This window comes from Dermacentor variabilis, chromosome 3, assembly GCF_050947875.1.
Source record: "Dermacentor variabilis isolate Ectoservices chromosome 3, ASM5094787v1, whole genome shotgun sequence".
NCBI classification, from domain to species: Eukaryota; Metazoa; Arthropoda; class Arachnida; order Ixodida; family Ixodidae; genus Dermacentor; species Dermacentor variabilis.
The window spans coordinates 21,976,927-22,003,271 of record NC_134570.1 but is presented as its reverse complement, the minus strand read 5'-3'; the positions used below and the strand labels follow the sequence as shown (position 1 = coordinate 22,003,271).

The following is a 26,345-nucleotide window of genomic DNA, read 5'->3' as shown; positions in this document are numbered from 1 at the left end:
TCTACCTGTAAATGCGAAATATCTTCAATGGTAAAATTTGTGGAAGATTGAGGGGTTTTCTACTTTGTAAAGTGGTGTCGGTTCCAGCTGCCAGTGCTGACAGTTGAAAATATAACTCCGCTGTTCCCTCCTCGAATAAGTGCTCCGGTAGACAGAAGGTGCCGCAGCCAAGCTGCAAGCTGCGCAGAAATGGCGCGGGCGCTTTTGGCGTTTTGCGAACCCGTTAATTTAGCTGCACTACCCGAAAAAAATATTAGAACGACAATATTAACCATTAGCCACTACCAGTCAGCTGAAGGAGGAGGAGGAGGAGGAGGAGGAGGAGGAGGAGGAGGAAAACATTTATTGACAAAAAGAAAAGGAACAAGCAGATGTTTTTCTGCTTCTGCGGGGAGGCGCCCTCAATCCAGGGTTCCTGCCGGACTGGCACTGATAAAATCTGAAATAATGGTCCACTTCATCCGCAGATCGATGAAACTTGTAGTTACACAGATATGGCCGCGATGCTAAAGCAGCTTCTCTACTGTGTTAACAGGCTACATTAGGATATTTGCGCAAGTATATTCCTGCGGATCGCGAGAACAAATTTGTATAGGGGGCTACTTTGGCATGTTACTCGTCATGGGAGCTATTGTTGCTGCAGCATCCTGGTTGTGATTTGGTGAGCCATACTAGGTTCCATTTCCTGCCAACCCTACCGGTTTTTCACAAGTCCTCAATGCAGAAGCAACACTGTGCTGAGACTTCGTTCACGTTGAGAAATGTCAGTGTGTCGAAGATTAGCACAAAGCCAGTTACTGTGCTCCTCTTAGTTTATATTTGGGATGCTATTCTGTGAAAAGTCGACTATCCGGCGTGGGGCGAAGATGAAATCGGAGGGAGAACGGGAGGGGTAGAGAGGAACCTTGGCCAGAGTAACTCTCTGTTGCTACTCCGCTTTGCAGAGAAGGGTTTTTAGGGAACTTGTTGCTGTCGACCTCAGCGTTGGCTCAATAACTACATAACGCCTTCCTGTAGCAAGGCGACCAACTCGCATGCTCTATCCACAGCACCAACGACCGCATTCCCTTGCGTGAAATCAACCGTGTGCTGAGGCCAGTGCGCGAGCTGAGAAGCCCCGTGTTGTCTGGATTAATCCAGGAGCAAAAAAAAAAAAACATCATGTCTTTCATAGCCGTAAAACTTTGAGACAGAAAAAAGACCTGTAAATAGTTGGTGCCTCTGGTTTCGTTGTTCCCAATGACACCCTGTTTCTGGAGAAAGGAGCCCTGTTTTATTCCTTGCTATCGCGTAACTTACAGAAAAACAGTTTATATAAAAGCAACAGAAGAGCAATAACGCATACATTTAAGGCACATCAGAGCACCGGTGGTACCTCGCGGCCTTCCTTTTTGCCTATTCACGCGTCCGCCGATACCACGCGAACTCCTACGCCGGCCGTACCAATCACGGATCGATGTATTGTGCCGGTGGGCGCGGGTGACCCGGCGGCTTTGATTCTGTCGATTTGAATGTGGCGTCCTTCGCCGAGAGATGTCTCCGTTTGACGCCGTCGTCGCCGTCAGACGCGCTGTCGTCGATAGCGCGTCGCGCACGTCGCAACCGGCGGCTGCACTCTGCCCCTTTCGCCACAGCGGCCAATAAGTGTGCACCGGCACGTCGAGAAATGGATGCGCGAAAAGGCCTGCGGCGATCTGGCGCGTCCGCGGCGGTCAGCAATGCAATGAGTAATTCTCTGCCGCCTCCGTGTAAGTGAGGGCTGCTTTCCCGTCAAGCAATCGCTTATGGGAAGGATATTTCGGAACGAGCCTGGCAGCTTGGTAGTGTCCAAGCGTCTACGTATTTTGCAGCCTTGTTTTACCAAGACAGGTGGAAGAGGAAATTTATTGACTATGTTGAGGACCTGCGTGTGTACTGTGTCTCCTAAAATGCTTATTTGCAAAATTTGAATTTACTTCTACGAAGAATGTCATCGTTATCCTTTGGTATCACTTTTCGAATGCCTTGATTTGTGCGAGGTTCGCATGTGTCGTGAAATTACATATGCATTAGACATCTCGAAACCGCCAAGTTATTCGGTTAGTAACACCTGGCTGTGAGATATTTTACTTCCTTTACGACAGATAGTGTCTAAAAAAAGTTGCTGCTTATTAATGAACGTCCATACGGATTTTTCTTTTTTTTTTTTACGATGCGGTAAAATAGATGTACACAATAGTGTCGCCCGTTATAAGATTGGTGTTTGTTGCAGAAGGAACTGGACGTGACGGCCACCGAACTGGTGGACAGACAAGACGCGAGCGATGCAGCCAGGTCCCGGCTCGTGCAACTCTGCCGGGAATTCAAGAAGACGGCGCCCCACGTAAGTTTCGCACACTGACGTTTCGCGTAGGAATGTACGACATTTACTTCAACGTAAGGACGGGGCTTTGGACAATCTGTTTATTTCTCTCGGATTATTGTCCTTTCGCATAAATAGAATCCGTGGACTGCCTATTGACAAAAGTAACCGGGGGGCCTACGTATTTGATACGCAGGCTTCCAAACGGGTTTTCGTACGATGTGCAGACATGCTGAAATTACCGTGCGAAATGTAGACAAGGATGTAATGGAGACAACACGCACGAGCGCTTGACTGACAACGTCTCATTTTACGCTAAGTACTAAGTATTAGCGACGTTCTGTCTTTATTATCGGGATAAGCTGTTTGTTTTCCCTTTATACGGCCTCAATACTACTGAGCCGAGAAAATGTTCGATTTCAACACCTATCAAGTGGCGATGCATTATTTAGCGTTGTTCATGCGCTAGCAACGTGGAATGGTCTAAAAGCGTAACTAATTATTCACCACATACTAAATTAAATTCTGCGCTTCAGGGCAATACCTGATGATGGTACGCTAAGTCGTTCATCTTGCGGGATGCCTATCGCGGTTCCACGGAGAGGCGGCCCTTCCGTGTCACGGTAACGTATCTCACAAAGCTAAAACAATCTAATGATGTTACTGTTCCTGTTTATGCATTCAGCCATGGAGCTTCAGCTTTATGCGAAATGTCAAAGTCGCGTTGATCAACATGCACAAATGACAGCGCGGTGAAGCGGACGACTAGAACCACCAGCTGATGACCTCCCTAAATATAAGTTAGCATTTACGTTTTAAATGTCTACTCACCGAGCAACAGTTCGCGGAGAAGCAGCGAAGATTTTTATCCAGGGTGATTATTTTTAAGTTTTACGGAATTTCTAAAAATCACCTGTCGCAGATAACATAGTTCTAGTCCTCGATCTGGATTATTCAGGCAAGTAGACATTACTCGAACGAGAAATCAAAACACGTATTTGAAAACTAATTAAATAGACACTAATTATCTTCTAAATAATCACTTTACGGCACATATCGCAATTTACCAAGTGTAGCCGGTGAGTTTGAAAAGCCTATTCACTTGTAATGAATGTGCAAAGTGCATCAATAAATATCCATTAAACTCGCACTAAAAATGCACTGTTGTTCCACTTACTTTTTAACAAAGCGCTCTCTTATGCGTTCAAGCAAAAAAAAAGTAACTAAGACGCCTATGTATTTAGTCCCACTCTTAGGGAAATAATTTATCGAAATTGGTGTCATCCCGCAGATTCATTTCACATGAACACGTCTTGCAAACTCACCGGTTACAAATCGTAAATTGCAACATTAAGTAAATAAGAAGTTAACGAGTGAATTTTTCTGATTTAGTTGAATATGTGTTTTGATTTCTCGTGGTGGTGATGTCCGCCTCTTCGAATAATTCACCTCAAGGACTAGAGAGAGAAACGAAGAGGGAAAGGTAGGGAGGCTAACCAAGGACGTGCCCGGTTGGCTACCCTACATTTTGGGAGGGGGAAATGGGAAGAGATAAGGAGAGAAAATAAAAATAATAGCTAGTCATTCACAGTCAGTCGCAGAGGAATCACCACTGTCACAAGTGTTCATACAATGCAGTGTCCTTCAAGAAACGCAGAAGGGTTTTTTGTGGCATTTTGCATGCAAGAACGCATGGGCCATGGTCCAAGGATATTTTCTTCTGAGAGCGCTCTGTTGTCTAACAGATTGAGTTTCGCTCGTAAAGTACATCGTTGAATGTCAAAGGATGGGCAGTGATGCAGGAGGTGCTCTAGTGTCTCATTACACCCGCACAAATAGCACCTCGCACTGTTGGCCATTCCTATCAGTATTGAACAGGAATTTGTAAATGCGACGCCCAACCAGATGGGACACAGTAAAGTTGTTTCGCGACGGGAGAATTCAGGTGGCAGGCGAAGCCGCAAGTTAGGGTCGAGAGAGTACAAGCGTGCGTTGTTGAAATCCGGTGAATTCCATCGTAGAAGTGTGATGGGGCGAGCAACTGATTGAAGTTGTCGCGCAGCATCAGTTCTTGAAAGTGGTATATGAACCCGCTGATGTGTTTGCTGAGCCGAACACCGCAGCTACACCTGCGTTGTAACTGCCGACAATTCCGCAGTGGCTCGGCAACCATCAAAATACAGTGTCTTGGCCTTTCTCGAGCGCATGATTATAATCTTGCCTTATTTCGTACACTAGCTGCTCGTGTAACCCATGACGTATAGGGCAAACTGCAGAGTCTGTAGGGCTGTTTTGGAATCGGAGAAAATGGCCCAACGTTTTGGTGGCTGCTGGAGCACGTACTTGAGTGCACCTTGAAGAGCCGCAAGTTCTGCTGTTGTCGACGTTGTGTTGCGCGAATATTTAAACTGTAAAGAAAAGGCGTCTGATGAAACAACTACTGCTCTAGTAGAGCTGTTCGAATTGGTGTAACCATCAGCGTAAATTTGTATGCTGTCAAAATAAGACTCGTTGAGGAGAAGCAGAGACAACAGCTTCAGGCCTAGGGGTGATAAGTCTGCCTTCTTTGCAATCCCATGAATTGAGTGGCACACGTGAATTTGCCGGAGACACCACAATGTCGATGTTGGGCGTTTAGCAGGCTTGAAGCCAGATGATATCGAGTCATGGTGTCTCGCCACAGAATGTAGCCTGTGGACTTCGCATTGGAAAATTGGCTAAACGGTGGGATGGTCGCCGCTAAAGGTGTCGGATGTGCGCTCTCGGCGTCTCACCGACGATACGAGTGGTGATCGGCTGCTTCTGTGCAATGAAAATTGTTGCAGCTGTCGAAGAACATCTCGGGACGCCAAGACATGTCCGAAGTGCTTGGGCTTGTACACTCTGTAGTGCAAGGATATTAGCCTTGCATGTGTTGGACAAAACAGGAAGACTGTATCGCAAGAATCCGAGAAAAAGTGCCGTGTATGGCTGCAACGTGGAGTGCACGGACGGTCCCCACGATTTTCCAGCCACGGATTTGAACATATTCGCAATACAAATGAGCTTTTCCTTCATGTATGAGACATGCGGACTCCAGGTGAGGTCGCGATCCACGATAACGCCTAAGAACCTGTGAGCTTTCTTGTACGCGATGGACTGGCCCTCGATGCATACCGGGTAGAAAGACATCGCTTTTCGTGTAAATTCCACTATTGCACATTTTTCTGTAGAAATCGTCAGACTTTGTCGGCGAAAGTATGCCGCTGTCAGAGTTGCCGCTTTCTGCATTCTGGCACGCACTTGTGGTCTTGTGGCGCCAGACGCCCAGACGCAAATACCGTCAGCGTAGAGAGAGACATTAGCAGTCTGTGGAAGCGTTTGGGCAAGCCTCACTAGAACGAGATTGAAAAGAGTGGGGCTCAACACTACGCCTTGTGGGACACCATTACTGGAGATATATCGACTTGTCGGGCCATCCTCTGTAAGGACAAACACAGATTTCCGTGAGATATAGCTCGTAATCCACCTAAAGACGTGACCTCCAAGTTCTGCACCCTCAAGAGCTTGGAGAATGGCTTCATGGGTTAGGTTGTCGTAGGCACCTTTTACACCTAAAAAGAGTGCCACAGAGAGGCGCTTCATTGCTTTTTGTTGCTGCACGGAGGTCACAAGATCAATGACACTGCCAATTGAAGAGCGTCCACATCGAAAACCAGCCATAGCCTCAGGGTAAATGTTGTAGTATTCGAGGTACCATTTAATACATGTCAGCAACATTCTCTCCGTGACCTTACCGATGCCACTCGCAAGTGCAATCGGCCGGTACGATGTAAGATCCAGCGGAGACTTCCCAGGTTTCAGTAGAGGCACCAGTCGGCTACACTTCCAACCGTAGCGGACTATGCCGTCACGCCAAGGTTGGTTGAATATATTCAGGAGACAATGTTGTGCTGTGACACCTAGGTGCCTCAAGGCAGCGTAGGTCACCCCATGGGGACCGGGTAATGACGATCGCCTGCACGCTGCCAAGGCCGCTTACAGTTCTTCCATAGAGAAAGGCTCTTCCATGCTTTGATCTCTCGCGATGGGAACGTCATGTAGCGAGTACTCATCCAGCAGAACGAAGTCGCCAGTAACTTTCGCACAAAATTCTCCCACGACCTCAAGCACTGGACGACTTTGATGTAGAGCCAGCGTTGGGAAGGTACGACGTTGCTGTGTAGGTGAGCGAATACTCTGAAGACTTCTGCACGCGGGATAATGGCTTACCAGGGTCCAGCGATTCGCAGAAGCTCTTCCATCGTTGGTTCTGAAGTTTGTTCATCTGACGCTGAACTTTCTACTTAATGCGTCTGGCTTCCCTCAGGTCATAAATGAACTTAGTACGTCTATATCCTCTCTCGACCCGTCGGAGGATCACCCGAAGCCTCTCCAATTCTTGGTCGAAATCTGTGCTTCTTGTAGATGTTGTAAGCGTCCGCGTAGTTGCCTGCAGAGCTTGTATGATCATGTCTTCGAGGGGCACGGGATGGTCATGTCTGCGCTTTTCCTCGTTCGAAATTCGGTACGCTTGCCAGTCTATCTGTCTTGAGTGCACAAGGTAAAGAGAACTGTCAAGGCCTCTGATAGTCATCTGCGTAGGAGTATGGTCGCTGCCATGTGTTCCAATGTCTGTGAACCATTGAACTTTGGAACTTAAACTATGCCACACTTATGTCAAGTCAAATCAGCTGCTGTAAGTCACTCCTCGGAGATAAGTCGGGCTGCCAGCGTTCAAAACTCTTAATCTACGCTCGGCACCGAGATCAACAAGACTCGTGCCTCGTTGATTTGTCCTGAAGCTTCCCCAGAGTGGATGATGGGCGTTAAAGTAATCCATGATTATCCAAGGGTCTGGAATATTTGTGAGAATGTCGTTTAGTCTCTGTCGATCAAGTCGACGTGATGGGGATATGTAGGCACCTATCAGTGTGAATGAAACTTTCTTCTTTTTAACATTATCGTTGTGAGACTGCACTATTCGGTGAACATACGGCTTCTTGCAGATATACACAACTTGACTACGTTCAATGCATGATAATTAAACAAATGATGCGTAGCCCGACAGTCGAATTGTCTTTGAAAAATTAGGTTCGCAAATTATGGTAATGGGGAACTTGTTCTAAAAAAAAAAGTGCCGAAATTCTGACATCCGTGACTGCAGACCTCTGGCGTTCCATTGAAGTATGGAAGGGCACTTGACTTGTTCCCGGAATGGCCGCGGTGGTCGTGGATGGTAAGCCATCTTGTTACTGTAGATCCACAAGTACTGGTTCAAGGGAATCCAGGACTTGCAGTGCGCATTTAGCGGATGGCGTTTGCATGTTTGCGAGCGTTTGCAAGCGAAATTTCTTCCCTGCATTCTCCCACACCGGACCTCAAGAATTGCGTGACGCATACGTTACCGACCTCGCCTTCACTTTTTTTTCTCCTCGCTTTTTTGCGGCGCGTCGCACTTCCGCTGACGGCGTCGTGCGCGAGCTGTTGTGATTGTCTCGTTTCGCGTAGCGCACGCATTTGCGCGCTTTGCATGAAGACACCTGAATAGCGGTATAAGTCAGTGCTACACGAATGCTGAGGCAGACACAAGCGGATCACAGAGCATGATCCCATGCTGGAACACGGTAGAAAACCACATAGTTTCGGTGTCTTCGCACGCGACTGCACGACGTGGGAACAAGCAGACGAAACGGAAGTACATCTCTTGCTGTGGTGCGAAGTAAAACAAGAACATGCAGACATTCGGCTTGTCTGCGTCATTAGTTCTCTAAGCATTTAATTTGTCTGTTCAAGCAACATATTACACAAATAATTGATGTTGCATTGAATAATTGTCGAAGTCACGTGTCACCACGAGCGACGTTACGGCACAAACACGTGAAAGTAGGCTCACTAGCACGTGTACGTCATCCTGCGGCTTGGAGCGCGGCGGCCGCGAGGAGACGAGAAAACGGCGTTCGATTTGAAATTTCAGATCTTTCCGCGGCGCGTAGCGATGGGATACCTTGCAGACACGATTGTTATCGCGCATTGTATGGTCTGCGATTGTCAGCTCAACATGGCCAGACCAGGTGAGGGGCTCTTTAACAGTCGTTATGGCTTCCCTCCGTGACGAGCCGTCCTTCACCATTTGTCTGAAGAGTATTTTCTCCTTCTTGATTAGTGGGAAGTTGTTTGATGAGGCATCATGATTGCCACTGCAGTTATTGCATTTCAGGGTAGTCGCCTTGCAAGACTCTGCTGTGTGGGGTTCGGCGCAGCGCGGGCAAGCTAGCTTATTGTTACACACGCCACTTACGTGGCCCATCCTCAGACACTTGTGGCATTGAAGGGGCCTCGGAATACAGCCTCGAACGACATGAAGAAAAAGACCAACCTTCACATGTGATGGAAGACAGTCGCCCTTGAAGATCACCTTGGCACAACGGGAGTTGCCTATTCGGAAAATTGCAGTATGTCCGTAGCGTCAGTAGCTGGTTTGACCAGGACAGGAAGGTCAGCGTTCGGTATAGAGACGTTGGCATCATATATGACGCCCGTTGTCGTGCCTCTGTCCTGCGGCATGTAAGCATGGACTCTGATGTCGCCAAGCTCCGTAAGAGTTCGCAATGTACGTAAAGCGGCCGGGAGCTCGACGTCTATGGGCAAGACGTTGTTACGTGGTTTAAGTCTGTATTTTGTCTCATTCGGAACGAGAACTTCAAGTCGTGCCGAGATGACTTACCGATTCATGCTTCTCAGGTTGTCCGAAGAATCAACGGCAACAAATAGTATAGTGCGGCGCGGCGGGCCACACGAAGCCTTTACTGTTGACATACTTCCTGGCGAAGACTCGCCGAGGATACTCCTCTTCGCCTCGCGCTTCGCTACAGGGACGAAGTCGTCGTCGCTCTCATCGCTACTCGCCGTGTACAGTTCATTGCTGTCACTGCATGGTGGTGTCCCCATCTCGGCTGTTGTTCCGCTTCCTTGAGGCTGACGTTGAAGGCAGTGCCATGTCGGGACTACGTGCAACAGGGTCAGGATCCATCGCCATCCGCAGGAGAGCGATGATCCCTGGAATACACAAAAATCACAAAAACTCTGGAAACAGCAAGAGCAGTGTTCCACAAGAGAAACACTTCGTCGTCTTTCTCAAGGACCAGAATTATTCTGTCATAGGCGATTTGTAAAAATTCCGGAAAACTTAGAAATGACCACCCCGTATTTACTTCTGGCACATCTGCAACCTGGACATGGTGCATTGGCGGCACTCGTCAAACATTCACGCGTGTATCGTACCGCTCAATTTCAGTCTGCATGTCGTGATTGTGAAAGTATAGGAGCGCAAGGTCTCCGGTTCGAGTCCCGGCCAGAGTGCCACTCACGTGCTACTGCGACCGGGGAAGCTTAACGCACATGTGCGGGAGCATCAGGTGCACATAAAAGAACCCCAAATGATCAAAACTTATCCGAAATCTTTGTCGAAACGGCGTCTGGTATAGCTGGTATTTTCCTTTGAGGCCTTAAACTCCAAGAATCAAAATAGGCTGTGATTTTTCATTCCGATTCAAATTGTTGCACTATGCTCTTCGCACGCCCGAGAGCGAAAGTTTAGAGAGCGCGGCATCAGCAAAAAATTCAAATTTCTTCCACCACAGATGTGCAACCACAATTGCATTCGTCGAGCAGGCGTCTGCGGGCTGTACCACTTAATTTCAGCATCCATACCTCAGTTGCAAAAGAAAAAAAAACGGAAATTCGCTGCTTCTCTGGTCGCCAAACTTTTGCTCACGACTGTACATCGAGCTTATGCGCCCTTCTTTGCTCGTGAAGGTACTGTGGGCTTGGCCTGCGCGACGCTGAACACTCTAGAAACCTCAGTTATTCCCGCGGTGCAACAGAGTCTGTCTGCGGAGCTCACCGCTTCATCGCGAGCAATGGTCGCGTAGCAGGAGGCCACACCAGAGAAGGTGCTCTTCCAAAAGCGATGCCGTGTAGAGTCCCTCGAAAGCTCGCTTGCTTTTCTGCATCCCTGCCGTGCGGCTTGTATACAGAAGAAATCTGCGTCATCAACCTGAGCGACGTTATTGTCTTTCGGAGACCCGCGAGGGCCCGAGTGGCACTGAGGCCGGATATTGAAGGCTCTCCCGCGCCCCTTTCGCGCGAGTCTGGGCGCTATTCTTCCTCTTCTATCTCTCTCTACATTATTATTTTTTCTTTTTTGAGTGTTCTTGCACAACAAAGCCAGCGTGGATCACCTGCTGTTTAGATTAGGAACATAATGCGCGCCATCGTTCTCTTTGTTTTCAGCCAGAGGAACTTCGGAAAGGCGGCCCCCTTCGTGTTTGTTTACTCGACCACGAGCTTCGCGCGGTGCTCCAGCGTACACAGTGCGCTGGGACTGGCGGCTTTCCGAAATCGCGCGGCGCGTATAATGACGCGTTTATTAAAAATGAGCCGAGCTTCTTCGTTTTCCTTTACTTGCCCCCTTTTTCCTCTCAGTGTTCGACTGACACCTGTCAGAGCGGCATCTAAAAGAGAAAGCAGTTCGAAGAGTGCCCACGCAAGCAGAAGCAAGCGCGCCAACCCGCTCCTCGAGGGTGCCCGCAGTTTTTACGCCGACAGCAAAGGTTTTGCTTTAGGCGAGGCAGGCTTTATTAACGAGCCGCTTCAAAGTTGGCTTGAGTGAACGATGCGCGCTCTTTTCCCCGGTGCTTCTCACCTCTGCCCCGCGAGAGCTTTGCTTTAATTTGCTTTACCTTCTTTTTCATATTACTCTGCATCGCCGTTTCCAGCCCATATTACCAGTAAGTACGAGGAGCAGCTGTTATCGCTGTAGGCAGCCCGTCGCTGGAGAGAAGAAATAAAAGACCGTTTGTTTTCACTGAAGTATCGGACGTATTCCCGGGTACTATAAGGCTTAGTTTGAACAGACTTGACTTTGCTTTCTTTCCCAACTCTTTGCGCCCAATCATTGTGTTCTGCTCTGTTGTGCTTTTATGCTGCAGGCGAAACACTTCTGCCAGAACCAACTAACTTCGTTAAACGGAAAAACATTTCTTAAGAGCAAAAGTTTGTTGGTAGGGGCTTGTGATCAATGTCCCAACCTTGTAAGTAATAAAACGAAAATAAAAGACGAAAGGTTATCGCAAAATCTTAGACGTTCTTTAGTCGGCAGCACTGATGCCTTAAATCACACTTTACTGAAAACGCGAAGGCTGATGGCATAATGATGTGTAAAGCTTACAGCGCCGAGCTGTCATGCAAAAAAAAAAAAGGGGGGGGTGGAGGGAGGAAGGTCGTAAGAAGAATTGAATCAGCGATTTGAATTCGCACGGGGATGACAAAATTCGCTCCTATGTACACCGGCGTATGCCTTTCCAATGTTACCGATCACGTGATGTCGGAAACTATGAAGCCATGCTAAGTAGAAGCTCACTGGCCGCTGGACAGTCATATCATGTACGCCAAACGAGACCACTATGCAAGTTAGTTTGCTCACTTGAGGTAATGAAAGTAAGCGTGCCTTAATCGGTATAGGATGGGTCACAAAGAATATATAGGCCTTAAATATATTTGGATGTGTGTCGTACTTCTTTGTTTTACACACCTCTCGTCAACATTCTTTCGTCGCCAAGCATCGAACATCACTGTCTTCCTCAGCTACATAGGTGACGAGACTGTGCTCAGGTCATCCGCTACTGCTGCTAACTCGGTAACTCAAAGAAGCTTCGCTTCATTTAGATTGTCGGCCCCTTGTGTTTTTGAATATGCAACGAAGCTGCCACTGGTTCTTACAATACACGTTTCACTTTCATGTTAAGACCAACATCCCTGAGAGAGGGAGAAAGTTTTCTTTCTTTTTCTAGATGACGTTCGTTGCCTCGTCGTTGAGAAGTCGCCAGAAATCAAAGCTGATCTTGGTTGAACCATATTGCTTAAAGAATAGAAAAAACTAGCTCACATGCTCTGGGAATGTGCCGGCAACAACGGTAATCAGACCAGCTCCGTTCGCGGCGCGTCCATAATCGCATCCGTGACCAGAGTACGGGAAGGCTCGAGCTCTCTTCTTCCCGACGCCGCCCTGGATGCGGGAGCCGCCGGGGACCTTCTCCGTAGGCGTCGCCACCGCTGGGAGGCGGCTCTCAAAAGTTCAGAGCTGGCAGACCAGCTCTGGGCCGTCCGGCAAGCCGAAGATGCCGCCCGAGTCCAAGGACTTCGAGCCGCCACCTGAGGCCACCACAGCAAAAACTGCCGGACTATTCTTTAATGAAGTTTCTTCTTCATCTTCTAGCTGTGCCGGCATCCAAGGATAGCGGAGACATTAGTCAGTGCAGAATCTTTACTTGGGGCTATAAACTAGGCGTGAAACATAAGTCAACACGCACACACCAAGACCGCGCACACATGGGGCACCATCTAATACGCGCATGCACGCTATTTACAACGTTTCACTGAATTCTGCTGCCCTCCCAAGTTATTTGTAATGAATGTTTCCCGCGAATGGAGGACACGAGTTCTCACCTTGCCGGAACCCCCGTCAAGATACCAAAACATCCTCGTGTAACGCATCCTAACTCGCTATAGTTTACAATAGGTAGCATATCAGGCTACTTGTCTTATGACTATCGATCCAAATGGACTTGTATTAGCGTATCCAATACACGACAAATAAATACTTTAAGATAGATAGATAGATAGATAGATAGATAGATAGATAGATAGATAGATAGATAGATAGATAGATAGATAGATAGATAGATAGATAGATAGATAGATAGATAGATAGATAGATCATTGATTAATTAATTAATTAATTGATTGATTGATTGATTGATTGATTGATTGATTGATTGATTGATTGATTGATTGATTGATTGATTGATTGATTGATTGATTGATTGATTGATTGATTGATTGATTGAAAGCATACAATTTCTTTTACATAAAACACCTTACTTGGCCTTCGCCCTCTTTCAGTGTGTGCGTGTATTTACTCCAGCAGTGTAACCACTGATAGTGGATCGGCGACAACAATACACGTTCTCCGAGTATTTGAACGTGTGTCACCAATCAAGCTCAAACGCCCACTGCTACAGCGTCATCGCTCCTCTTATACTGTTCGCATAGAGGCGTATAGGCCATGTTCCTTTCATGAATGAATTACCATTTCGCTCACCCGGGCTATGCGCTACGATCCGACTGAACCGGGGGTCTTTATTCCCTTTTGTTTGGCCAAGCAGTCATGCACAACAGGTTCATTTCAAGGAGATGAATAGGCTGTGAGCTAATTTGGGCCACGGAAACTTCGCTAACTTTCTCCAGAAAACCGTGGATTGCTTGGACGCGTCCCCATATTTCAGGTTGCGTCGCTGTTCGAGCGCACGTCAAGCGCAAAGGTACCGGCGTCGCGCTTTGCTGAGCTTCCTGCGTCTAGACGACGATTACTCCTTGCTCCGTAGGCATATCGCGTTGTCCCCACCACGGACACTCATGCCAGCGAACATCATGGAGGACGATGGATCACTGTCATGCGCATACGAAATTGTCGCGATGGAAACTTCCACTGGTATCTAAAAGCGCTTAAAAAGAAAGGCAAAAAAAGAGGGAATTCTTTCGGGTCTCCCCGAGCTGGCGCCAGTGGTTTGCGCCTCGTTCGAAACGAACCGGTGCGCACTATTTATAAAGCTAGTCAAAGGAGGGGCAGAGAAAAGGCACAAGGTCTGGCCGTGTATTCGATTCCTTTTCTACCCCGGGAAAGAGCGCAGCGCGCGCATTCGTTGGCCCGAAAATACGTCAGCCGCGCAGTACTACAGCAAGATGAAAGCGCCAGGTAGTGTAGCACATAGGGGCCGCACAAGGCGGACGCCTTTTTCCGGGATCTCGCGGCGCACTCGCGGTCTCACACAGAGGCCCGACGCGCGCGCAAATTCACCAAAGCTTGTCTCGGCCAGGAAATCCGCGCCGAGTGCTTCAGAGCGCGTTCTTCGCCGTTTGGGACGTCGTTCATTAGCGGAGACAAATTGAGGCAGCTGCGCTCGCGGGCGCCGTCAGCGTGGATTTCTTGGCAGCGGTGCCGCCGCATCGCCAAATTAAACGTCTCGGCCGCGCCTCTCGGATAACGGCCGAGCGGGGCAAGCGGCACCTTCCGGGATTCGACTGGGCCAAGTTTGGCTCCATTGGGAGGCGGCGGAGGAACAACGCTCGAAGCCACCTTCAGGTGTCACGTGGCTCGCGCCTTTGTCTCGGGAACAGGCGGCTGCAATAAAGTAGCGCAGCCCCGAACGCCTCGGCTTGAAGCGGTAGCGCTCGCTCCCTGCCGTGCTTAGGAGCTCCAGACTTGCACTCTAGAGCGCACAGTGAGGCGACAGTTGCGACCAAGTGAGGCACACGATTGGTGCGCATGTTACATACGGATTGAGTCATCGTTAAATGTTCCTTCGTGACCGAATTGGAACTTTACTTAGTATTAACTTAACAAAACATTATAACTGCAACTTATAGAGCTCTTAGTACATGCGTGTCTTCGAGTAGGTGAGCAGGGACAGATAGACACTCCAAGTTTTTATGTATACGTATCTATACTTGTTTTATCTGTACGTGTCGTAAAACAACTGCAGCAATGTTTTGGCTAAGTAGCAACAGGCCATAATAACTCTCCGTAAATAGTTTAGCAACTCAGAGCAACGGACTCCCCTGTATCGATAAACAAAGGGCAGTATGTCGGCTCCTTCTCCCTTCACGTTATTGCCTTTCTTTTTCTGCTCAGCACGCGAGCAGCGAGGAGAAGCCAATGACGCGCGAACCGCGTAACGGTGGTTGTGGCTTCTGCCCGAACGCGATAGCGAGCAACCGCAGGAGTCTCGCGCGCGACTGCCTTCAGTAAACGACGCACAAAGAGTCAGAGAAAGCAACGTGGCTATAGGTCGGTGGTAGGAAGCGGTGTTTGGAACACGGAACCGATGCTCTGCGGGCGCAGTCATTTGTAGCCATCACCGGTCGCGCCGGTATGGGGCCCGGAATCACTTCCCCGCGTGTGCGACACTCGTCCACGTAGTGGCCACTTGGCCTTCCCGGGGTCTCTAGTACTCTCCATCACTTCGTTGGCTTTTCTGGTTTCTCTCTTTCCTGTCGGTGATTCTTTCTTAGAAGATTCTTCTCCCTTTTCTTTATCTCTCTCTCTCTCTCTTTCTTCCTCTGCTTATGGACCTCTATACGGAGTACATTGAGCGTTATCGAATCACCGGAAATGTAGACACAACTCCCCCCTTCATTGCCTCGTCGCCCAAGCTGTGAACGGCGATCGACCCGCTCGGCAACCACCCGACGCCCCTTTCGTTTTCTGTCCCCTTCCACGCGCACGGAGAAGAAAAAGATCAACAAGCGCAGCAACGGCGTTTACCGACTGGACGTCGCCGGTGTACCGGATCGCCCGGCCGAGCGTGAGGCATGCACAATAAAGGGGATGATTCAACCGCGACAAGCAGGTTGGTGGGTTTTGCGGGAAGTGGCTCTTACGCCTTACTCAACAGCTGGGAGCCAATAAATTGCCGCGCTAGAAGCGAACAAAAACACGCCGCTGATAGCGAAGGAAAAGGAGCAAAGAAAGCTGGCGCATCCACGTCGGGTCCGTGACGGAAATGCTTGGTGGGACAGGGAGGAGAGAGCGTCCCCGTCGGGTCCAGTAAATAATCGGGATAAGGCGCCAGAAGCAACCTTGTAAGAGCGGGGAGAGTGCAAACGAAAACACCGTACGTGCCGCGAAAAATATAGACTCTCCGGGGCGGGCAGCCGAGCGAGTGAGTGCGCGGGCGTTCAAGGCGATAGATGTCGTACGTTTCCTATATAACCGCACCTCTCTCCCCTCCATGCATCCACGTTCTTGGTACTGTGCGGGTTTTTTGTTGGCCGTTACGCACTTCGTATACTGGGCTATATAGTCGTGCTGGTCGTTCGAACCTCGGGCGTTGAAGGCACAGCGGCTTCCTGCTCGAGCTTCGTCGTTCTTTTTGTTTTTGTTTCTTTTTATTTAGATCTCTCCCGCATACTCGCGAGTCGTGGTTTGTCGTCGGGTGTCTCTTGAGTGACGCTCCCGACGGAGCGTTGAACCGGAAGGTCCAAAGAGCACCCTCGCAGCCGTTGGAAGAAAGAAATGCGAAGCGCGTTGTCGACGCTAACGCTGCGGCCGGGGAGATTTCTGGAAATTTATAGCCACCGCATCGGAGAGAACGCTGAAAGTGAAAGCGAAACGGAGAGAGTTGAAGCCACGAGCCAGGGCAGCGCGTCAGCAGTTGTGTGCAGTGGGGGAATCTCGCTTCGTTCCTGCTTCGTTTGGGTTACGCCAGGTGCACGTCGCGGGAGATCGGGACGGCGGTGACGAACGAATGAGGTGCTGATCTACAAGTACAGTTTAGAAGGTGTGGTTTTAGTTCTTCATTCTGTCCACAGAAAAGCTGATAAAAAGAACGACGGAGTTTGAAGACAACGCGATTACTACGAGCTCTAGTTTCTCGAGCCCTATCCAATGACTCGCTGATTCTGTGTTTCGTTATCGACGGTGTCGATTGTCCGAGCGTCTACATCATGCCTTGGCGTTGTGGTGCCGCATATGAAAAGTTTTTCTATCTCGTGGATATCTGGGACAGGAAGGTTCGCAACCCTGCATTTCGAAACAAATACGTACGCATAATACATGTCTATAGGCTCATTACCATCTCTGACCTGTACACATCACATGCGAGAGCACTAAGCAGCTAAATGTTGCGTTTCGCGTCTGTATGTTTATTCCTCACTGCTGGCTTTGACAGAACAACAGCAGCCTTTGAGATACGCCACGAGAGATGACAGTGCTAACGCGATAATCAGATGCAACATGGCTGTCTCCCTTGCGCTGACGCGAACACGCTCCTCGATCTGTCCCCACCAGGTTCCACAGTGCTGCAGGCAAAGCGGCGAGGAGATGTCTTCTCCGCCCGAGACATCGGTCACGGGAGCAGTGGTCCGCATGCACTGTACAAGGCGGCTGCGTGGGGTGTTCAGAGGAGCATCGCGATCGCTCTGTCTTTGCAGCCTTCGGAAACTCCACACTCCTCTGAGTTCGTTCGCTTCTGTCGCATCGGCGCCGAGCTGATCAGGTTGACTTCCAGGGTTCTATACACTGGACAAAATTTTATGTTTTGAAGCACAAACGCTTTATCTTTAACTCGAAACAGACCGTTGTGGACTGTTGCGCCATGCGGCAAACGCTGTGCAAATAGAGGCCTGGCCAAGACGATGTAAGAATTATATTCCAGTGTTGTTCCTTTTCTCACTTCATCGTGGCCCGTGCGGTGCTTCGCCCACGCAATCACTGGAATCAACTGGTCGCAAACGGCGGACTATCAGAAAGGAATAGGATACAGGCAGGGGCGTAGCCAGGGGGGGGGGGCGCTTATGGGGCTTCAGCCCTCCCCCCCCGAAATTCTTTCGTGCTGTCATGCGCCGCCGACCAAAAAAATTCCCGGCGCCGGAAATCATGCTCGATTTTGTCTAGAATGACCTTAATTCACGCTCGAAAAGACATTTTAGCGCGAACATTGCCAAATCGGGCTGGATTTCGCGGCAACGCCCATGCTTCGGGAGTCACATATCGTAACGCAAGGAGCCCCACCGAGCACAAAATTTCAAGGGCGCTTTGATGGCAAGCAGGCTCGTCTCGGCATCTCGCGGAGGCCGCGGAATCTACGGAGCGCTTGGATTTCAAGTCTCAAACTTTGTGGGTATAAAGTTCTCATAACATTTTGATGCGAAAGGTGCATTGACATTTCCAAAGTCGTGCTTTAGATCTTCAATTATGGAACTTTGTGGGTTTAAAGCTGTTGTAAACATTTGACGCCAAAGGTGCATCGACTTTTCTAAAGTCGCACATCGGGCCATACAACGAGACAAGCCAAATCAACATACTATCAGACAAGTTGACAAAGCATGCAGCGAGGTCCGATGAGACAAAGCGTTGTGGTGGTTCATTTGTGCCGTCAGGTCACAGAAAAGAATATGAACATTTTTTTTTCCACCTGCGCCAAAGCATCCATGTCAAGACACTAAATCCACCATTGTAACTAAGTTCTTATTTATTTTTCTACCTAGAGTTTTATTCGCGAGGATACATTGAGCCTCTTTCTCTTTTTTTTCTTTGTTCTTGTAACCCGCGGGCTGCCGATCCAGCCAGAGCGCATGCGTTTTTCTCGTGCTGCATCGACAACCGCGCTGCGCACTTGGATGCGCGTTCGTTTTTCTCTGGCCGACTGCATTTTCGTATGGCAGAGTTTTGGACGCTTTCTGGCTAGCAGACGAGAAAAAGAAACAATGCATAGTCGCTCGCCGCCAGCACTGCGGGGACTCGACGGATTGCAACGCGTCCGCTTGAGCGCAACCTCTCCGGAAAATTTTGTATCGCCGGTGTAGGATACCGAGCACTATGCGTATGGTTTTCTGTGGACCAAGCGTCACACGTTTTCTTCGATATTCCTTCGGTAGCCACACTAGGTACCCAAAGTAGGCATTCGATTGTAGCCAACATGCTTTCCTTTGCGTTATTCTATTTCGCCGCCCCCTGCCCCACAAAAGAAAAAAAGACATTGTTGCGGCGCAGCGAATTGTCGCATGGTGAAAGTTCGATTTTGTTACTTCTTTTGCGGAAAGTAATGGGCCACGGGACGCTTCAGTTGCCGGATACTATTATATTACTGCAATAGCAGCTATATGAACACTCCAGGCGCTTTCCTGCCGTTGCCCTCATGTTCCGTATAAATAAAGGCCAAGGGCGATAACATCGTGACCGCGCGCCGCATGCTCTATGTGCGAATGAAAGCGTGGGGAGGAGGAGGAGGAGGGGGTGAGCCGACGATGAGTCTTGTGTGCGCAAGGGAGAAAAGCGGGGAGGAAGCCCGCCGCCTTCCGTCGCACGCGATACATTTTGGGAGTGGAAGGAGGGGGGGGGGGGTTGCTGTGATCTGTGAATCTGTGGTTGCGCAACCTGTTTATTTGCCTTGTTTGACGCATTATATATAGTGACTTTTTCTTAGGTACGTAGATTTATTGGAGACTTGTACGTATATTTAAATATCTTGTTGCGAGGTTTTGTGTATATGCGCAGTGAACTTTGTTTCCAGTGATAATTTTTTGCCCTGTATCAAGCTGTAGCTTCACATTTGTATATTCCATTGTATCTTCGCATGTCTAATGTACAAAGGCAAGTCAAATGAAAGTGAGACAACCCGCCCCGCGCAATAATGGTTCGGTTCATTATTTTCGAGGCATGCGCGTAGCACATACGCATCTCATTTACAAGTGACATGCAGAGGTGAGGTTAAATGTTCTTTAATGCTCTCATACACTGGGTTGAACATGGTTGCGTGACATAATGGACACTCCAAAAGTTGAACAGCATGGTGTCGTGAGGTTTTTGATAAATGAAGATGTTTCCCAAAAAGAAATTATTCGCCGTATGGCTGCCGTATGCGTTGAACATTGCGTTTCATTGGCCACTGTGAAGCGTTGTAGCAAACTGTTCAAAGGACATGAAAGCTACAAAAACGATCCATGGCCGGGCCAAAGCCACCGTGCAATCACCCCCAACACAATTGAAAAGGCCGTGGTTGCTCAGTGGCTATGGTGTTGGGCTGCTGAGCACGAGGTCGCAGGATCGAATCCCCGTCACGGCGGCTGCATTTCGATGGAGGCGAAATGCGAAAACACCCGTGTACTTAGATTTAGGTGCACGTCAAAGAACCCCAGATGAGGGTGACGCCTTTTTGTCTGCAATTGTAACTGGGGATGACTCATGGTGCTGCTACTACTAGCTTGAAACATTACGGCAAAGCTTACAGTGGAAACATTTGAATTCACCACTCCCAAGAAAAACAAAGGCCGTCATTTCTGCCGGAGAAGTGTTGACTTCTTTTTAGATCGTTAGGGGCCATTACTGATCGAATTTTCTAAACCTGGAGAGATTCTAAATCGTTTCAGATATTGTGAAAGGCCGTATCGGCTGCGTGTCGCAATCAAGAACAAACGAGGTGGAAAATTGAGCATTGGGAACATCTTGCTTCACGACATTGCCCGTTCCCACGTCGCTGATGTGGTTAATACAAATCTGGCAAAGTTCAAGTGGGAAACGCTGCAACATCCCTCATGCAGCCCAGACCTGTTGCCTTGCGTCTTCCACATTTGGTAAAATTTGAAGAAACTGCTCAAGTGAACCAGATTCGTGTCGGAAGATGACGTGTAGTCATTTACAGATTTTTGAGGCAGCAATCCAAGGAGCTTTATGAGACGGGAATAACGCGACTCGTTAGTAGGACAAGTGTCTAAATACTCATGGTGACTACGTTTAAATAAAGTACCCCGTGTGTCATATATTCGCATTGTCTCACTTTCATTTGGCTCGCCCTCGTATATTTTGCAGAACTCCTGCTTTTTATATGTGCTCTCTGTTGCGACTATAATTTCCGAGCAATTACTCGCAATACACAACCGGTGACAGCTGCTCCTGCGCAATACATTCTAACAAAGGACAGCGTCATTGAGATTGTCCCCTGGTCGTTGCATATGTACGAAACTGTAAACAAGGTTGTTGAATGACAGATATATATGTATATATATATATATATATTGATTCCTCGACTAATTCCATAAGGGGAGGCCGAGCTGCAAAGTGAGCCCCCCTCCCCCCCCCCCCCCCCGCGAACGAGATTTCTGGCTACGCCACTGGATACAGGGAAAGGAACCCGTACCTTACATCGGCCCTATGCCCATTACTACTGCTCTCTAAATTGTTTAGGAATTATGTGAAACTGCAGGGGCCGTATAACGTAAAAGTATTCTATTCTGTTTTTACTCAAATCTTCTGGCGTCAAAAAACTACGTAGCCGCCGACGCAATCATCGGGTTCACCCGCAAAGTTCTTTGAACAGCCCAATCAAACGCGCTTCTCTTTTGTAAGACGTCACTTTTACTTGCTTTGACAAGAAATAGCATTACCTACCTTCACATATTTTCTTCTCTAAGATGCGAGAAGTGCGCAGCAGAGACACTGAAAGTAGAAGACCGCATGAAGAGGTGCCGTGCCAGCGTCTGCTATTGTTCCGCTTACCCATGCTCAACTTGCGGTGGCTGGTCGAAAATAGGGGCGGCCCGCAACGCAGCGTTAAAGTTTCCACCTAGAACGAATCCTCAGAGAAAAATAGTTCCTAGAGCGATCTCCTATATGCACCGAAAGGGCTCGACAACGTTGTAGTGCAACGCAAATTCGTTTTCTATAAGCAGAAAAATCCATTCTTCTCGGCAAGGATGATCGAGTAGCCAGTTCCAGAGCGATTTGTTGGCATCCATCCTTTATTCCTTTCGTGGAGGTCTCCGGCTATTCCGAGAAATATTCAGTTTTGTTCGGCATAATGATTCGACACAAAACAGTGAAAACTCACCATGTCAAGGTGACGTGTGTGCATTAAAGATGATCATTTTTAATGCATACACGTCACCTTGACATGGTGAGTTTTCGCTGTTTTGTGACGTTGCCTGACAGGCAGACGAAGTGAGCGCAGCTCGAGATATTTTGACCAATATCGGAGAGCTAATGGCGAAAAGAAGCGCAAAACCGGAAATATATATACATATGTATTTCCTTCCGCCTAGTCGTGCATAATCAGCGTGTACACCTGATATTCAATGAAGAGTTTTCGCGGTTTTGGGGAAGTCGCGTAACAGACAGGCGAAGTTAGGGTGGCCCCGAAAAATTTTTGACCAATCGGGAGGGGCTATAGTGGCAGAAACGAAATAGAAACAGACTGGAAGAGCTTTTAGTTCTAGCGCTCCAGTACATCCTACCGAGGTATCGGAACAAGACTAATAAATTCCTACCTCTCACTTAGTTTACATAACTGGCGCTTCTTTTGCCCGGTTTCTCGCCTTTAGTTGATTGAAAACCGCTCCCCTTTCTTTCCAATCACGAGTGAATCGACCACATAAAGCGAATTTAAATGTAACGGAAGTGCTTCCAAGGTGCGAATGAGAATTTGCGTTCCACAATGATTTCGCTCCGCCTTGTTCGATAACCCGCTCCTATTCAGGAAGCTCACCCGTGCTCACCCACACGCTTTCCGATAGTGCGCGAGCCGCCATCTTTTTTTTTTCTCTCTCTCTTCATTCTCGGCTCGCTCCGACGTCTCGTATCTGGCGGGGCGTGCAAAACCAGACGCGCGTGCCTCGCTTCCTGCGGCGGCGTCGCGCGGCGTGGGACTTGGCGCACCGCTTCCGTTGTGGACGGGAGGTCGAGGTGGGAGGACGAAGAAAGGGCCTCGGGGCTGCCACGGCACCGATGTGTGCGCGCACGCACAAGCGCGCGCGAATGCCTGCCTCGGACAATTACAAACGCCACCGTGTGTGCGCGCCGACCAAACAAGCAGCAAGGAAAAGTGGGGGTGCGAGGTCGGTCTCGCTCGGAGGCTCCCGGAATAAGAGAGGAATAAGGACCGACAAAAAATAAAGGCAAACGAGATAAGCACACTTGCAAAACGTTTTATTGCAACCCCTCTCCTTTGCTAACTTCCTCACTCGCGTTCCGTCGTTGCGTCGCCTGTGTGAGGTGTACGTCTTCTTAAAAGAAGTGCGTTCTGAACAGACCACGGAGAAAAAAAGAAGAAATAAAAAGCCAATGTAGAAGTCGCGAAGGACGAAATTAAGCGAAAATGTTGGGAATTTCCGCTCGAAGAGGCCTTAAATACTGCATATCGCGATACGAAAGCGCGAGAACTACCAGTGAACGTCTGAGAGAAAGGGAAAAAATAAAGGACGGCACTCGTACGCCGAAACGCGCGTGCACGTCCGCGCTTACGAAGAACGAAAAAAAAAAACGGAATAAGCGAATTCAGGACACCGGGCAAATACTTCGCAAGCCCGCTATACGAACGGTAAGATGGGATTCAAAAGGAAACGGTTTGTATTCGACTCGTTTCCTTGTCGCGGTAGGCAGGCAAGCCTTGCACACAGTAAAGGGAGGGGGTCGCACGAGAATGAGAAGAGACCGCAATCGAGGTGTGTGCCTTGAGGGAGGGGAGGGAGGTCAATGGGAAAGAGAGGGGGGGCGTACGCTGAACGCCACGCTCTGTGTGATCGTTCGTTTGCGTCTTCTGCGCACCAGAAAAACAGAACAAGGAGGCGGAGAAGAGCATACGAAACGCCACCTAGCGAAACGAACGTTTTGTCACCTCGCTCTCGACAATGGTTCCATCAGCTTTCTTCCCCCCCCCCCCCTTTCCATCTTTGAGGCGCTCTCGCTTTCATAGGCAAATTTTCTCTGAATGTCATCGCCGTGATCGAGGTGGTGAGATTCCCTTGAATTATTTAACTCGCTTCCCCCGGCCGTTCCGGCCTTTGGTTATGCGGCTATAGGCAATGTTCCCTTTCTGCTTCTCCTTCTATGCCCTTAACCTTTCGTTCCTACTCCTTTTAAAGACCCCTTCTGCCGTGAGCTTCGCCTTACGTCCTTTCTGTTTTTTCTTTCTTCTCACTCACTGAACCCTTTTTCAGGAAGTAGAAGCAAGGCGCACGACGAACGCGCGCAGTTTTTGCCAGACGTTGGCAGCCGGGTCGAAAATTATTCCGAATCAGTGCGGCGACCGCCGGTGCAGTTGTGGAGTGCGTGCGGTGAACATCGTCGCAGAACGTCGCGTCGCGATGAGACTTTTCGATAACAAAGCGCGCCGCCTTTGGCTTCGCGCTGCACGGTGGCTTGCTGCGCGGCGAAACGGAAAGGATGTGGCTTGTCGGCGACGGGAGTGAAAAAAGTATAAAGGTCGCGAGAGCGAGGAATTCTTGCCCGGCATAATCGCTCGGGGGCGCAAGACTTTTTTCGGGTTCGGGATGCGAAAGGAAGGCTGAAGAGGGGACCAGAAAATATATATATGTATATCGGTGGCGACACGGCAAGGTGGAAAGTTGAACGAAATGGAAGCTAAAAAGGGAGAACAGCACGGGGCGCTGGTGTTGGTGCCACTGGCGCGGTGCACCGGGGTCTGGGTGCCAGGCACAAAGGGCTCAGTCGGCCATCACGTCATTAACGAGTGCGCGATGTGGAAAATATGGCGCTCGCTTCGGTCTGGTTTCTTTCCTTTAAATGCCCGATCCACTTCTGTAACAGCGGTAAAAAAGGAAAAGCGTTCGCGCCATCAGAATCGCAAGGAATCCCTGGCAAGTATCGCGTTGAGTCCTGAGGAGCGTGCTCGCACTCATCGACGCGCGGCTCAGGGAGTGGGCCCGTGCCTTCTCGAGAGCTTTCGTTTTCGTCGGGTTCTCTTGCGAATCGCCACGTATACGTCTCTCGTGGATCCGTGAGCTTCGAGCTTACGTTCATCTCGACCTTTGCAGTTACCCCGGAAGTATAACCCGCCGCGGTGGCTTTGCGGCTGTGGGGTTGCGCTGCTAAGCCCGAGGTCGCGGGATCAAATCCCGGCCGCGGCGGCCACATTTCGATAGGGACGAACTGCCCGTGTTCCGTGCATTCGGGGTACGTTAAAGATCCCCTGGTGGTCAAAATTAATCCGGAGACCCACGCTTCGGCGTGCCTCGTAATCAAATTGTGCTTTTGGAACGTAACCCCCCACCTCCCCCCCCCCCCCCCCCCAATTCTGGAAATATAGAACAAATGCAGGAAAAGCAAGCGTCAGCGATAGATGTGAAGATGGCTTAGCGGTTGTGGTGTCGATGCTGTACGGACGGACGTGCACTCGTGGGCTCGACGGCCGGTTGCGGTGAAGCACGAAGCGTACGTGAACTGAAATTTCGATGCAGGTTAAAATATAGTGCGCAGCCCAAACTTTACTGGCACCCGCCGTGGTTGCTCAGTGGCTATGGTGTTGGGCTGCTGAGCACGAGGTCGCGGGATCGAATCCCGGCCACGGCGGCCGCATTTCGATGGGGGCGAAATGCGAAAACACCCGTGTGCTTAGATTTAGGTGCACGTTAAAGAACCCCAGGTGGTCAAAATTTCCGGAGTCCTCCACTACGGCGTGCCTCATAATCAGAAAGTGGTTTTGGCACGTAAAACCCCAAATATTATTATTATTAAACTTTACTGGCCTCCCGCCGCTCCTGTGCCTTTCCATTTATGACGCCATACATAGCTTGTCCTAGCTAACGTTAGCCAAGCTGTTCAAAGGAAAAGAAGATTTAAAGGCACGGTGCAAGATAAGATTTTAAGACTTAAGGTGTTCGGCTGTCGGACCTCTAAAAACCGAACACCGTAGATTTTGTAATCGTATGTTGCGCACTTATTTCATGTCGTATTATTATTTTTTAACTGCTTGACTAACGTTAGCGTGGGACACACTATATCAGCCCACGCTAAAATTTCGGATTTGAAAATGAAGGAATAAGTTACTGTGCTGATTTTATGACAATAAGGCCATCTGGGCCTCAATTCTCCAATCGTCTCTGAGCTTGTAAGTTTCATTCTCCGAGCCTTTCGCAAAGTGTTCAAATAGTCTAGGAGACACGGCTCTTGCTAAGTGTTCTGCAAGTGAATAAAATCTGAGGTTTGTGCTCGCAGGAGATCGTGAACTTCATTCTCAGCGCATTGACCATTACCACTGAAGTAAAGCTAATCATTCCTCTGTTTGAAAGTAAAGCTTACGGAGGCTTTGTGTACGCTCACTTATGCGTCAGCGTTCACATACAAGGCGGGTTATTTCAATGTGCATTCGACTTACCTCCGTGGCAGATACGAAGCTGAGATGAGCGGCTGTAAAGAGATAGAGGGAAAAAAAAACGAAGCTCGTCGTATAGCTAAGGTCATTACACCTCTGGAATTTCTCCTCAGTGCCTTTGTAGTCATCCACGTGTGGGAGCCCGCGTGTTAGCGCATCCGGTTCTTTCTTTGTACTCCGAGCTTTAGTGACTCTGCGCTCTGCGGCGACATGGTACAGGCCACGTTAGCGGGGTGCTTCGCTTTCGTCGTTCGTCTCCT

At 49.1% G+C, this 26,345-nt stretch overlaps 1 protein-coding gene across 3 annotated transcripts in view; it reads left to right on the top strand.

Annotated features, from left to right (window-relative positions):
- The window catches only part of ct (homeobox protein, cut), a 749,731-nt gene that overhangs the window by 142,531 nt on the left and 580,855 nt on the right, over positions 1-26,345 (top strand). For all 3 annotated transcript variants that reach the window (XM_075684459.1, XM_075684458.1, XM_075684457.1), the window contains exon 2: positions 2,252-2,362. In XM_075684459.1, coding sequence (XP_075540574.1) covers positions 2,252-2,362 — 111 coding nt within the window. The remainder of the gene's footprint in view (positions 1-2,251; positions 2,363-26,345) is intronic.